Consider the following 13,491-nt stretch of genomic DNA (forward strand, 5'->3'; position numbering starts at 1 on the left):
CGATTTACTGCACTAGAGTGTGGGCCCTTTGAGGGCAGAGGTCATGTCTTATTCATCTTTGTGGAGCCACAGCCGGGTATGCTTCTTTGCACATCAGGGATGCTCATTCAGTGTTGTTTGAACTGAACTGAGATATCCTAATAGATGAGTCTTATGCCTAAAATGTTACAGAAAATAAGCCAACACTCTTTAGTGGCGTCACCGGCCTTTGATATAACTTACTCGTACAATAGTAGTGTCGTTATTATCACATCTATTCTTTAGAATTTCCAGAACTTTCCCCAAGCCATGGATCACTCCTTTGTCAGTGGCTACATTGGTGTAGTTTATCGGAGCTTCATTTACATAGAGCTGTGAACAAGAAAGTTAAATGTAAATTGTTATTGCAGTGATTTTAAGAGAAACAGGGAAGATGGGGCTTGGAGGTTATCAATATGATGACAGCCTAGGATATGTCCCAATATTTACCCAGAAGGTAGTACATTGTGGTGGAAAGAGCTCTGGCCTAGGAGAGGGGAGTCTGAGTAATAGTTTGCATCTGGCACCATCTGGCTGTGTGACCTTGTGTACCAGCTAGCTGTGTGATCTTCGGCCGGTTAATTTTCTTCTCTGAATCTCTATGTCTTCCTTTGTTCTAGATAATTTCTAAGGTGTCTCTCCATCTCTCAAATTCATTGGTTTAGGATTGAAAAATTCTGAATCATGAACATTATGTTAGTGCTCATGGACAAAATAGCACGTCTATGGACGTGCTCTGCTGTGCTGCGGACCCAAGGTCCTGGAGGTGTGAATGCTTTCCCAAACCACGACACGGAGCACGAAACGCACTGTCCTTGCAGCGTGTCTCTACTTCATGGTTAATTGGCTGCCAGGTTCCCTTCCGTATTGGAGGCTGCTGGGGGACTGTCGGGTTTGTTAGGAAGCAGTATTGGAGGGCACCTGTGACTGCTGGGATTCAAATACCCTGATTAGCAGGGCCACACTTGGTATCTGAAGGGTGAGTGGCAGCTTGACAGTCTGGCTTAGTCATTACTTTACGGTGAAACACAGACAACCGTCTTTGGTTGATAAGGCTTAGGAAGCACTGGTGACTTTATTCCAATATGGAAGTGATGACAGAGGACAGGAGCTAAGACACTCATTCCTGGGTTTTAAAAGGATTGCACCTGGTCATTGTGGAGAAAGAAGCCGAGGAGGTAGGAGAAGCCCAGCATGGTCTCCCGGTGCATGCCATTGTGCAGATCGTTCTTCAGCAGTTTCTCCTCCAAGATCACGTGATACCTGAGTATGTCCTCCTCCTGGACAACACACAGAAGCGCAAGTCACCCCACAGGCCAGCCACTTACCAGGCTGCTCCAATGTGCCGGGCACTGGGGCATTACAGGAGCAACAGCTTGTTGAACGGGACGTTTTGACCAAGGTATCAGGGCACGATAGATATTAAATACTAAACCTGAGGCAGATCACCTTAGATAACTTGCAAATTTTCCCCGTACGATGATCAGGAACTCATTACGCGACCCTAAGACCCAGAATGAGGTCATAAAAGTTTGGGGGAGGATTTTAAAGACGATTTCTTTGGAAAGAACGGCTGTGAAGAGAGTCCCCACACTCAAGCCTGCCTTTCACCTCAGGGGTCATGAGGAGGTTTGATGGGATGTTTCAAAGAGCTTGATCTGTGTCCCCTGCTGAGAGGGAGGCCTGTGGGCCTGGGGTCTCACTCGGGCCGGAGCAAGCTCATGCCTGGCAGGCGGATCCACAGTGGGGTGAGGTGGGCTGTTGCTGCACGGAGACAGGCCTGCACTCCCAGCGTTGGCTCAGGACAAGGGAACACCAGTGTCCTGGGGACACACATCCAGGTTTCTGGGACACTGCATCCTGGTGGACATGGGCCCAAGTGTGTGCTTCCAGGAGTACAAACTAAATACAGTATGGGCAGCTATGGCATGGGGGAGGTTTGTGTATGAGAGAGTCTCCACATGAGTTCACATTGAGTATCTGGATACGGAAATGACGTTTGGATGGAAGAGTGAAATGGCACATGACTGATGGGTGGAACAACGTTGAGTGGTTGAATTTCCAGAAAACAATTTCTCTGGTATTATTCCCAATACCTACAAGAGTTGCGACCTTCTTTTCCCGGATGTAACTCTCAATGGCGTTGTTGTTTGGCGCAAACACTGTGTAAGCATCAGCAGCCTCGATTACATTCGCCAGATTATATTGCTGTGATGGAAAGAGACAAAGTGTGTGAGGGACCTCTGTAACCAGGTCACCTGAGCAAGTGAGTCATGCAGAGACTGTGGTACTTGCAATGATGTAGCCCCGGAAGATGGAGTAGTCAGGCATCTGGTCCAGCCGGGTGAGCAGGTTTGGTAAGGCGCCCGTTAGACCTCTTTGGGGAACCAGAACCTGGGGAAGGAAGCCCCCAAATTCTGTTAGCGTGTGTTGGTAGGACTTGCTATTCTCCAATGCCTGGGTTCATGCAATTACAAGGGTCACTGCTAGTCCCTAGAGTGCCTCTGCAAATTTAAGAAAAGGTACCCTTTCCTCTGATAGTTTGCAATACCAACAAGGGTGCATAGCTTGGGGAGGGAAGTGGGCTGGATTGCAGCCCCACTCCATCTTTAAGCTAGGGACCTTTATGCAGTGCACAACCTGCACAACTATACGAGGTGGCCCTGCCAAGGTGACCACAATGTCCAATGGACAGGTATAGAAGGAGCTCCTTAGGGAGCCAGTGCAACCCAGAGGCTAAGCAGAGAACTTGAATCAGTGGACATGCATCCATGAATCTTTTGTGTTCACATAACTTCTTCCTAAGTCTAGTTACTTATCCATGAGGACCCCGAGGTGTCTCATTTGGGGGGTGAGGACAATAGCACCTACTTCTTCTGGGTTGTTAAGATCAAATGAGATAATGTGATGCCTGGTACTTGGCACCATGCCTGGCCCCTCATGGGATGTCAATCATTCCGATTGTGACTATACACAAGGCTAGGTGCGAATGCTGGTCACACAGAGGCAGCTGCAGCCCTCCAGGACATGCCATCATACAGGGGTTCACGGCCCATTCCATAAGGAACAATGAGCCAAACAAGAGGGCACAGTTATGCTAAATGAGCTCTATACCAAGAAACCCTATGGGATTTCAGAGGAAAGAAAAGGGAATAAAACAAACATTTGTTAGGATCCACCAGGCAGCACACATCGACGGAGGGTGCTGTTTACTCCTCACAGGGGAAGAAAACTGAAGCTCCGAGAGATTACGTAATTCGCCCAAGGTCACACAGCTAGCCACGAGCCTAAGGACTCTAGAACTTATCTTCCTGACAGTCTTGGTGATATGGGCTGCAGGGATCAGGGAAGGTTCCCAGAGGAGGTGGGATTTGAACTAGCCTCCATGATAACAATGTTGAATGTAGGAGGTGGGTTGAGGTGCTATTCTACTAGGCGGTTATGTCCATCAAGAATGTAAATGAGGAGGAGAGGTAATTTTCTGCTTTTTAAAAAAAGGTTTTTAGTACTTCAGAAAGCCAGGATCAGGAAAGAAAACTACCCTTGAAAAGCAATGTTACTTAGCATTGAATGAAGCCACAAACCCAGCATAGCTCCTTGCGAGTGATGAATCACTTATTCAAAAAATGTTGTTTCTTAATGTCTCTTGGTAAAGAGAATTGGAAGGTCTTTGAAAAATAATGCACCCAGGAGACAAACAAATAGCCTCTCTTTTCTGAATGGAAATAGTTGACCTTTCCTGTAACTTAAAATCAAAAAGTGAGTATCTAAGTGCCAAATGAGAACAATTTTAGTTAAGATGTAACTAGTTAATTGTCTTTTGTAATCTTCCACATCTCAAAAGTTCCCAATATACCCTAAATTCTAACTTCAAGTGAAGATCCTCATATAGTAACTGAAAATTATAGCTTTTTATTTTCTATTTCATACCTTTGAATACTGTTGAATTGCATCTTAGAAGAAAATGAACATTTCACAATACGTTTTCTACCCTCTTCCATTTTTTTCCCTATGGTCTTCCCCATCTCATCACTTTAATAATGCAGAGAGGGAAGTGGAAAAGTGATACATAACCATTTGCTTCTCCTTCAGTTCTTGATAATATCCCATCTGGGCACAAGGACTTCCCAATACTAAGGTTCTGTGTGTCTGGAAGATGGTCCCATAAATAAGAAATACAATATATGTGGCCACACTTTATACAGGGTCCATTGCTGACTATGGGCTGAGCAAATAGTAAATGAGTCTGCTTGCATGCGTAGAGCCTCTAAATGGTGTTAAAATAAAAGTAATGAAGCACGATACAGGTTACTTTTATAGTAAGGTTAAGTATTTTTCTCCTCACAAGATACTGTCCAGAAGGATAAGGAAGGGAGAAGAGAAGCCCACGTGTGGGAGGATGGATTTCTGACCTTGTTGATGATGTGTATCACTCCATTGGTAGCTGCGTTGTCACCATCAACGATGGACGCTCCTTCAATTGTGACGTTCTGTAAATGCAAGCCACAATGGGGAGGTGACTCTCCACAGAGTGCACCTTGGGGCTGACATTATTCCTGGGTTTTCCACTTTCTGAGCAGCAGCGACCTTCACACTTTTGGACCACAACCCACAGTTAGAAATATCTTTAAATTGTGACCCATTACACACACACACACACACACACACACACACACACACACACACAGGCAGAATGAACGAGTACTTTCTTCTACTGCGGGGGAGGTAGATGATCATCAATTCTTTTCCATTCTGTTCTGTTTCATTCAATATGTGCTGGTTGAGGTTACTGCAGGGACCCTGCTGTTTGAACAACACTGTAGAGAGTGTCGTGGGTTGAATTGTCTTCCCTCCCTCCCCCAAGTTCACACGTTGAAGTCCTAAACCCCAGAAGCTCAGAGTGTGACCTTATTGGGAGGTAGGGTCTTTATAGAGGTCATGAAGTTCAAAGGAGGTCATTAGGAGGGGCCCTAATCCAATATGGCTGGTGTCCTTGTAAGAAGAAGAAATTTGGACACAGAAAACTGTCAGGGGAAAACACCGTGTGACCACGAGGAGAGTCATCTATAAGACAGCCTGGAACAGCTCCTTCCACAGCCCTCAGACGGAGCCAACCCTCGCCATCCCTTGATCTTGGACTTCCAGCCTCCAGAACTGGGAGACAGAAATGTGTGTTGTCCGAGCCACCCAGTCTGCATTACTTAGTTAGAATAGGCCTAGCAAACTCATACACACAGTAACTGACTTTGCTGGTCAGAATCCAACTACTTTTCAAGAGTATTAATTTCCTGGGGAATGGAGGTAAGTAAAACGTAACCTACCCGCCTGCCTAGCCATCAACCAACCATGACTCGAGACACCCTCTCTGGTTTCTCTGGTTTCCTCTCCTCACCATTACCCTTCATCTGAAATTCCTCCTGGGCACTTTGGGTACAAAGGGGACTTTTCTCACCCCAATCAGCAACCAAGTCACATCAGCAGAGGCCCTGAAGAAAACATGCCCGGCCACTTTGCACTTCTCTTTGATTAAAGGGAGACATTTATATCAGACATAGGAGCGAACTCATTAAGAAAGTGTCTTGGATGGTTAGCTCTTCCAGACCAGTGGTCTTGATTGGTTTATCTTTGAATCTATAGAGTCTGGGAGAAGGCTGCCAGGGTGGATGTTCGGTTAATGCTTGCTAAGAGAATCAGTGATTTAAAATGCTGGTAAAAAATAACCCCATTGTCTGATATATGTATGTAATGCACTAGAATTATAATCATATGTAAAGAACACGTGGGGCCATTTGTAACTCTTCTCTGATTTTGAAAAGGAATTATCTGATGAAGCACGCATATTTAGTTAACACTAGGCAAGGAGCTTTCCGTAGAACTCACACTGTTGAGTAGGAAGGTAGACATGCTTTAGAGCAGTAGTTATCAAACATTTGGGACTGTAGCCCATGGTCCCCTGGTGTAGCAGTTCTCCCTTTCCAGTAAATCTTCATTCTCATCTTGTGCAATTCACAGGAAGAGTTTTGAGACACTGTCACGTGCAGCAGGGCAGCCAGACTTCCTCAAGGAAGACTGGATTCAAGTCCTTGACACACTGTAGTTAAGTGCCAGAAGGTGAGCTTCTGCAGGTCTCAGCTCTTCCTTGGGAACTACCCTAACTCCAGCACTTCAATCAGCTCCTGGAGCATAGTAGGTGCTCAATAAATATTTGTTGACTGACTGACCCTAACTTAATATTAAATTTTAGTAACCTATAATGACTCAATTAGTAGGCTACAGTAAGAAGCTCTCAGTTAACCATAAATAAACATCAAAGTCGTGAAACTGCACAACCTTCACCCAGAAGAATTGCAATATTTGACTTTCTGGATCACTCTGGGGTCTGTCAGGAAGAGCCTTGTGACTAAAATGTGGGCAGAGGGCCACATTTTATAGGATCACTGCTATAGAGTAACTGTGTGTGTGTGTGTGTGTGTGTGTGTGTGTGTGTGTGTGTGTGTGTATCCATATATACTGATGACCGTTGAAGCTGGGTAATGCCTACATGAGGGTTAGAGGTTTTATTTTTGGTCTATTTTTGCTCATGTTTGGAACTTTCCATAAAACAAGAACTTAAAAAGTACAATATGAATGTAAGTGACATGTTTCCACTGAACAGACATATCGCAGTGCTCTCCTACCCCATCTGTCTTCGCCAGGTGAAGGAAGTTGTCCTGCAAAGAGGTTGCCAGCATATCAGAAGATGACAGAGTCTGCAGATCTGCCACTCCGTACGTGCCCAATAGCGTGTGGTACCTAAGACAACAGTCTGTAAGGACTATAGTGAAATATCAAGGCATGAGGCAGAATCATTAAGTAGTTTAAAAAAAACAGGTTCTGCAGCCAGACTGCCAGACTCACAATCTCCCCCTGCAATAATCAGCTAGGGCACCTCAGGTTAGTTACTTAATCACTTTGTGCCTCAGTTTCCACATTTGTAAAATGGGAATAGATATAATGCCTATTTCATAGGGTCCTTGCGAGGATGAACTGAGTTTTATGTAGAGCAGTTAGCACAGAGTTCGTTGTCAATAATGTTAACTATTGCCATCCTGGGGGGAGGTGAGGAGAGTCCTAGAACCCATTCAGCTCCCTGGATCTGAAGGGACCATGTGGCTTCCTTCCACTGAAGTTTGTTCACACTGGTGCCAGTAAGATACCGGGAAGAATAAAATACCTACTTTATAAGGGCTGGAATGTTGCTCTTGGACAACCAAAAGCCTTTCTCATCTTGGTCCATGTCCTCGATAGCTTGCTGGGAAGGCACGAGGATAGTGAGGTTTGAGGCAGCTGACAGCATGTGTTGTAAAGAAGCGTTCTGAATCACAGAAGGAAAAGAAAGTGGCCTGACTCATGTTAGGGGACAAACAGGGCTGACCTAATGCTTGGCGGAGATGACGATTTCCCTTTGATATAATTTCAGGGACACTGTGAGGGTTCTAGGGACCCTTCCCAAATCCATCCCACCAACTGGCAGATGCCTCATATTCCCTCTGAGACTCTTTCCTTTTATGTAATTGTCTGAGCCTAGTCAAAAGGCAAATTTTCCCGATTGAGTCACACTTTGAGTCATTATAGTCATTTACCCGTTAGTCCAAACAGAGTCAGTGAATAGTTTTGATAGGATCATGACTGTGTGTGTGTGTATTTGCAGAGAAACTTGACACCCCTTGGAACCTTTGGTATAAGGATGGTGGGAAAATTACGGTAAACTATAGTTGCAGCATGGGAGAGAGACAGGAATCCAACTTTACCTGCTTTTCATTCTTACCTGGAGCTAGTTGTAGGTAAAAGCAGTGGTGTGCCTATGTTTAACAGCTGGCTCTTCAAGATAAACACACACAAAGCTCTGGTTTGTAGTGTTCACTGATTTCTGAGGGGTAAATATTCCCACCATGGCTGAATTCAGGCTACCAACCTGACAGTTTTGGAGGTGGAGTTGGGAAAGATGTGCTCTCGTGAGCTAGGATGAGCTGGGTCCAGTACACCACTGGGCAAGCTTATGCGTGTGGGGCGGGTCTATATGGAAATCAACGTGCACAACAGGACTCTCAGTCCCCGTTGTTCCATGTGATGGGGTCGGAGAGCACACTGTGTTTCCCTGAAAATAAGACCTAGCTGGACCATCAGCTCTAATGCGTCTTTTGGAGCAAAAATTAATATAAGACATGGTCTTATTTTACTATAAGACACGGTCTTATGTAATATAATATAAGACCTGGTATAATATAATATAATATAATATAATATAATATAATATAAGATAGGGTCTTATATTAATGTTTGCTTCAAAAGATGCATTAGAGCTGATGGTCCCGTTAGGTCTTATTTTCGGGGAAACACAGTAGAAGCAACAGGGAGCTAGCCCAGGATGGGTGCTGACCAGGCAATACTGATCTTGGCACATGTCTATTTAAAGGGGATAAACCACTTGTGTGATGGCTGGCGGGGGCAGCCACCTCTGTCTACTCAGGCAAAGATGACAGGGATTCAGACCGCTGGATCGGATAGGGACTGGATCCTTTGTCATAGAACTTTCCGGGGAGAGGAAAAAGCTCCGCAGAGCATGTTGGGCTGAGACCTAAGCACACAGGGAGTTTCCTAGACTGCAACTATAAATCCCAACTCTAACTTGGTGAATTACAATGATGAATTATGTTAACTTTGAGAAGAGACCTTTGTGATGAATGAAGCTATACATACATATTTGAATTAATTGAAAAGTTGGCCACCCCAGCTTATCCTAGACCAGAGGTTCTTAGCCCTGGTTGCATGTTGGAATCACTTGGGAAGCTTTTAAAATACACTGATGTCCAGGGCAAACCTCTCTGACCATTCAAATCAGTGTCTGGGGTGGGAACAGAGGGGTGGCTATTTAAAAAATGTGCTCTAGGTGATTCCAAAGTGCAGTCAGGATTGAGAACCTCGGCTCCAGACAATTGCCCTCCCTACTTCTTACCAGCTGCAGTTTCAGTTTTCTATTATATGCATTCTAAATTTCTAGAATTACATGCATTCCCAATCCTAAATTCCAACAAAGGTACTCACGTTTATCCACTGGTTAAATACAGCTGCCGCGGAGAGAAACGACAATTCCTTATTCATATTGTGCATGGGAGGGAGGGAAAGATGAGAGAGAACATGAGAGGAGGAACAGTGACAAGCATAATCAGTGCACTTCTGGGTAGCCTGTACTTAGCTTTCCCAGGGCTAGGTTCACTTTTCTTGCGGGTCTCCTTGACGCCCACATGAACGGGTGCCCCGGCTTTCCATGTTGCAAGAGCCAAACATTTGTTTCTTTTCATGCTTAGTGGACTGATTATCCTTTATATTTGAGGTAAAGAAGTAATTCCAGAAACTTCAAAGGGAACAACAACCTGAAGTTCTTCCAAACCAGAATTCAGGTTGTAAGAACATGGCCACCCAATCCTAAAGAGAGTCACAGAGCTTAGTAGATAGCTCCCGTTCAGAGCCAATATTGAGCAGTGGCTTGGAACATGGAGCCAAACCGCCTGGATTTTCATGCTGGCTCGACCATTTCCTGGTTCCTTAGGCAAGTGACTTAATCTCTCTGGGCCTCAATTTTCTCATCTGTAAAATGGGGATAATAAAAGCACCAACATATAGGGTCGATGTGCAAACTGGAGGAGTTAATGTTTTTAAAGTGCTTAGCACAGAGGCTGGCATACAGGATGGGCTCAGTAGGTTTTAGCTCTTATTTTTAATTTACTCACCGTGGCATTTATTAATGAACATTGTATATTGGTCCACCACGATTGGCACCAGGGAGGATATAAGATAGGAAACGAGAAAAATGACCTCTGCTCTTACACAACTTACAGTGGTTTTGAGGAAGTTAAGACTTGAAAAGATAATCAAGACTGCCAATATATCAGTGATGTTTGAAGGTGTGAGAGTAAAGAAAGCTCCGGACTTTGAGTTAGAAAAGACCGGGTTCTTTTCCTGACTCTGCCATTTACTAGCTGTGTGACCTTGGGCAAGTCACTTAACCCCTCTGAGAACTCGAGTCTAATCTGAACAATGAATTTGATAATATGATGCTGCCTTGCTCCTGGAATTATAAATATTGTATGCATTAATGTATGTGAAAGCATTTTTAAATCATTAAACTCCATGAAAATGGCAGTAACAATTACATGCAAGACAACTTTATAAAGACAATAAATCTCAGAGCTGTCTCAATTCTTTTTTGAAAGTAGATGGGGTTATTAAGTTAGTAAATAACTGTTAAAAAGTAAATTAGTAAATAGATGAGAGCTCATGTCATTCCTTAAAGGGGCTGCTTTACAGGAGAGGAGGGCACGAGTTGGACCTGGAGTGGCGGCAGAAAGACCAGAGGCGGGATCCATGGGTGAGGAGAACAGAGCTGGCATGGAGCTGGGAAAGCCATGGCTAAGCTAAAGCTAAGCTAAGCTACTTGCAAGAAAGATGAGTTGAGCCTGTGTAAAGATGCCTGGAGTCCCAGGCTGAGGATTTGGACTTCATGTCATTTTCTGTGGGAGGGAAGGGACGTTGTGAAAACAGGGTTTTAGGGTTTTAAGGTTTTAGGAAATGTGGCCAATGGACAGTACAGACAAAATGTTGGGTCTACGCTCCATGTCTGGGTGTCAGGAGATAGCTCCTTGGCCCGACGGGGTGAGTAGAAGGAACAGTGTGAAGTGAAGGGTGAGAAGGAGCCTGCATAGGTAGAGAGGCCAAGGGCACATGCTGCAGCCAACCCCGGGGAACAAGGACTTGGGCCTGAGAGAGGTTCTTAGTTTGGGTGAAGTTCGGGTCCTGAGGTTTGTTAGACCAATGGTTCGGCTGAGAGGAGCGACAGGAAACAAACTGCAGTGAGTGAGCTGAACAAAAAGGAAGTGATGAGAAACTCTGCCAATTTCTTTAATGTCTCATTTCAACAAAAAATCTTTATACACAGTGGGAGTGAAATAGGAAACAAGACGAAGACCTGCCCTCAAGAGTTTACAAGTCCAGTGGAGGGAGGACACAGATAAATGCTCGAGCAAGGACAATTCGGGGTGACGTGTACCTGCTCGACACTGGTGGGTAATGGCTTGGGCTCTGCACTTAGACTGGGGCTGGATTCCTCACTCTGGAGCTGAGCAGCTGGAGGCAAGTTTGCTTAGCCTCTCAGTTTCCTCATCTATAAAATGGGCATACTCGTAGCAGCCACCTCAGAGGTGGTTGGGAGATTTAAATGGGGGTGCTGCTGCATGTTAAGGACTTAGTAAGATGCCAGGTATACTGAAGACACACACACACACACACACACACACACACACACACACACACCAGGTGTGGTAAGCACAGGGTACTCTGGTACCAATAGGAGGCACACAATGCACTCAGAGAGCTCAGCAGAGGCCAGTTATTTGTCCATTTGGGAAGTTTGGGAATGAAAAGAGATCGAATGGAAAGAAAGAGAAGACAGGACTACTTGGTACACAGATGGTGCCAAATAAAAGTTAGCTCCCTTTAGCCTGTAGAAAATTTGTGACTCACATATACCATCTGTGAGAAGCAGCTTGCTTCATATAAAATCTCCTGGAGCAAATGGTTTGTAGAGCCCTTGAAAGGCATTCTAGCTAATAGCTTTTTTACAAAACAGCTTTGTCTTTATTATTCTGTACTGCAGTTGATCTTAGATGACTTACCACTGCTGCATTTCCATAGCACAGAAAGCCATCTCCTTCATAGCCCTCTCGACAGACACAGCTCCAGACGCCAGAAGAAATAAACTGACAGGTGGCCTGATAAAACGAAGATGAAAGAAATGGGTTGACTTCCTAACGAAAGAGTTAGATCTGAGTTACATCCGTGAGATATCAGGCTCCATCTAAGGTGAGAACTGCAAATTTGGGGCTGAAAGATGCTAGAAGTGACTCTTCAGTGTAGCAAGGAAAGGCTCCTGTCCTCATGTTTGGTGCAGCTCTTATTTAATCACAATGAAATTCTTCTCATTCCTGCCAGATTTGGCAAGGAAAAACACAGGACACAGCTCATTTGAATTTCAGATAAATGAATACTGTTTAGTTTAAGTATGTCCCATGTACTACTCGGGGGCATACTTGTTCTGGAAAAGGATTCATTGTATATCTGAAATTCAAATTTAACGGGGTGTGCTGTATTTTCTGTGGCAATCATATGTTGGTTCTTCCAAGCTTTGGAATAAAGTGAAAGTTGCAATAACTACTCACATCCTACTTAGGGACTCCCTTTGCGAGTAAGAGGATTTTGTTCAGATAAAAAATATCCTAACTTTCTTTCTTTTTCATGCATTTTTTTGTTTATTTGTTTTTTTGCTTTTTAGTAAGGATAAAAGAAATCAAGTAACTCACCAGTGGATGACATTGTCCAGTTTGTTCTAAGCATGAAGTTATTGGTTCACAGTCAAACCCATTGCCTCGAAATCCTTTCTTGCACTCACACTCATTCTATAATTCCAAGAACAAAGTCGAAGGGAATTATTAAAAACAACAGCCTCCTATGCCTTGCCCTCCTGTGGCGCTGAAAAATGAACGATGGGAACCGTATCTGTTCGGCCCTCCTGGAGAACCGCGTGCATGTCTTTTGTTTGTTATACTTCAGATTCCAGAGCTGTTGGTCATCCACATTCTACATTAAATTTTCCAATCTGATAGTTTCTTGGTACTTCCATTTTGAATTTAATATCTCAGAAGGGCCATATGGAGCTTCTCAGAGAACTTAGACGCTCAAGGGACATTGCATTGGAAAAACTGGCCCCTCTATCCAAGAGGGAAAGGTTAAATAGCTTTCTCTGCCTCAGTCCCCCTTAAATGAGGTGATGTGAAAGTGATCAACAAACTGTAGAGTGCTACAGAAATGTAGTGTGGTCAAAGTGTGACTCAGAGGGCAGTTTGGGTGCCTGGGTGTGAAATCTCACACCATGATGATTTTCTGTATGATGTGGGCAAAATATTTAGCCTTCCTGTGCTTCAATTTTCTCATTTGTAAGATGGAATAATAACTGTACCTGCATGGCAACAAAAGCAAAAATAAAAAAAAGCAAATAAAAATGTTTCTGCACAGCAAAGGAAACCATCAAAAAAATGAAAAGGCAACCCACAGAATGGGAGAAAATATTTGCAAACCATATATATGATAAGGGGTTAATAACCAAAATCTATAGAGAACTCATACAAGTCAGTAGCAAAAATACAAACACTCTGATTAAAACATGGAGAGAGGGTCTGAACAGACCTTTTTCCACAGAAGACATACAGATGACCAACAGGTATATGAAAAGGTGCTCAACATCACTAATCATCAGGGAAATTCAAATCAAAACCACAATGAGGTATCACCTCACACCTGCTGGAAAGGCTATCCTCAAAAAGACAAGTGTTGCAAGGATGTGAAGAAAAGGGAACCCTCGTGCACTGCTGGTAGGATTGC

At 44.1% G+C, this 13,491-nt stretch overlaps 1 protein-coding gene across 3 annotated transcripts in view; it reads right to left on the reverse strand.

Moving 5' to 3' along the window:
- The window catches only part of STAB2 (stabilin 2), a 132,521-nt gene that overhangs the window by 57,989 nt on the left and 61,041 nt on the right, over positions 1–13,491 (reverse strand). For all 3 annotated transcript variants that reach the window (XM_033118295.1, XM_033118293.1, XM_033118294.1), the window contains 10 exons: positions 12,414–12,509; positions 11,730–11,825; positions 9,103–9,150; positions 7,236–7,372; positions 6,696–6,810; positions 4,431–4,508; positions 2,314–2,412; positions 2,119–2,226; positions 1,167–1,298; positions 223–351 (listed from right to left, as the gene is read on the reverse strand). In XM_033118295.1, coding sequence (XP_032974186.1) covers positions 223–351; positions 1,167–1,298; positions 2,119–2,226; positions 2,314–2,412; positions 4,431–4,508; positions 6,696–6,810; positions 7,236–7,372; positions 9,103–9,150; positions 11,730–11,825; positions 12,414–12,509 — 1,038 coding nt within the window. The remainder of the gene's footprint in view (positions 1–222; positions 352–1,166; positions 1,299–2,118; positions 2,227–2,313; positions 2,413–4,430; positions 4,509–6,695; positions 6,811–7,235; positions 7,373–9,102; positions 9,151–11,729; positions 11,826–12,413; positions 12,510–13,491) is intronic.

The sequence above is a fragment of the Rhinolophus ferrumequinum genome, chromosome 10, assembly GCF_004115265.2.
Source record: "Rhinolophus ferrumequinum isolate MPI-CBG mRhiFer1 chromosome 10, mRhiFer1_v1.p, whole genome shotgun sequence".
NCBI classification, from domain to species: Eukaryota; Metazoa; Chordata; class Mammalia; order Chiroptera; family Rhinolophidae; genus Rhinolophus; species Rhinolophus ferrumequinum.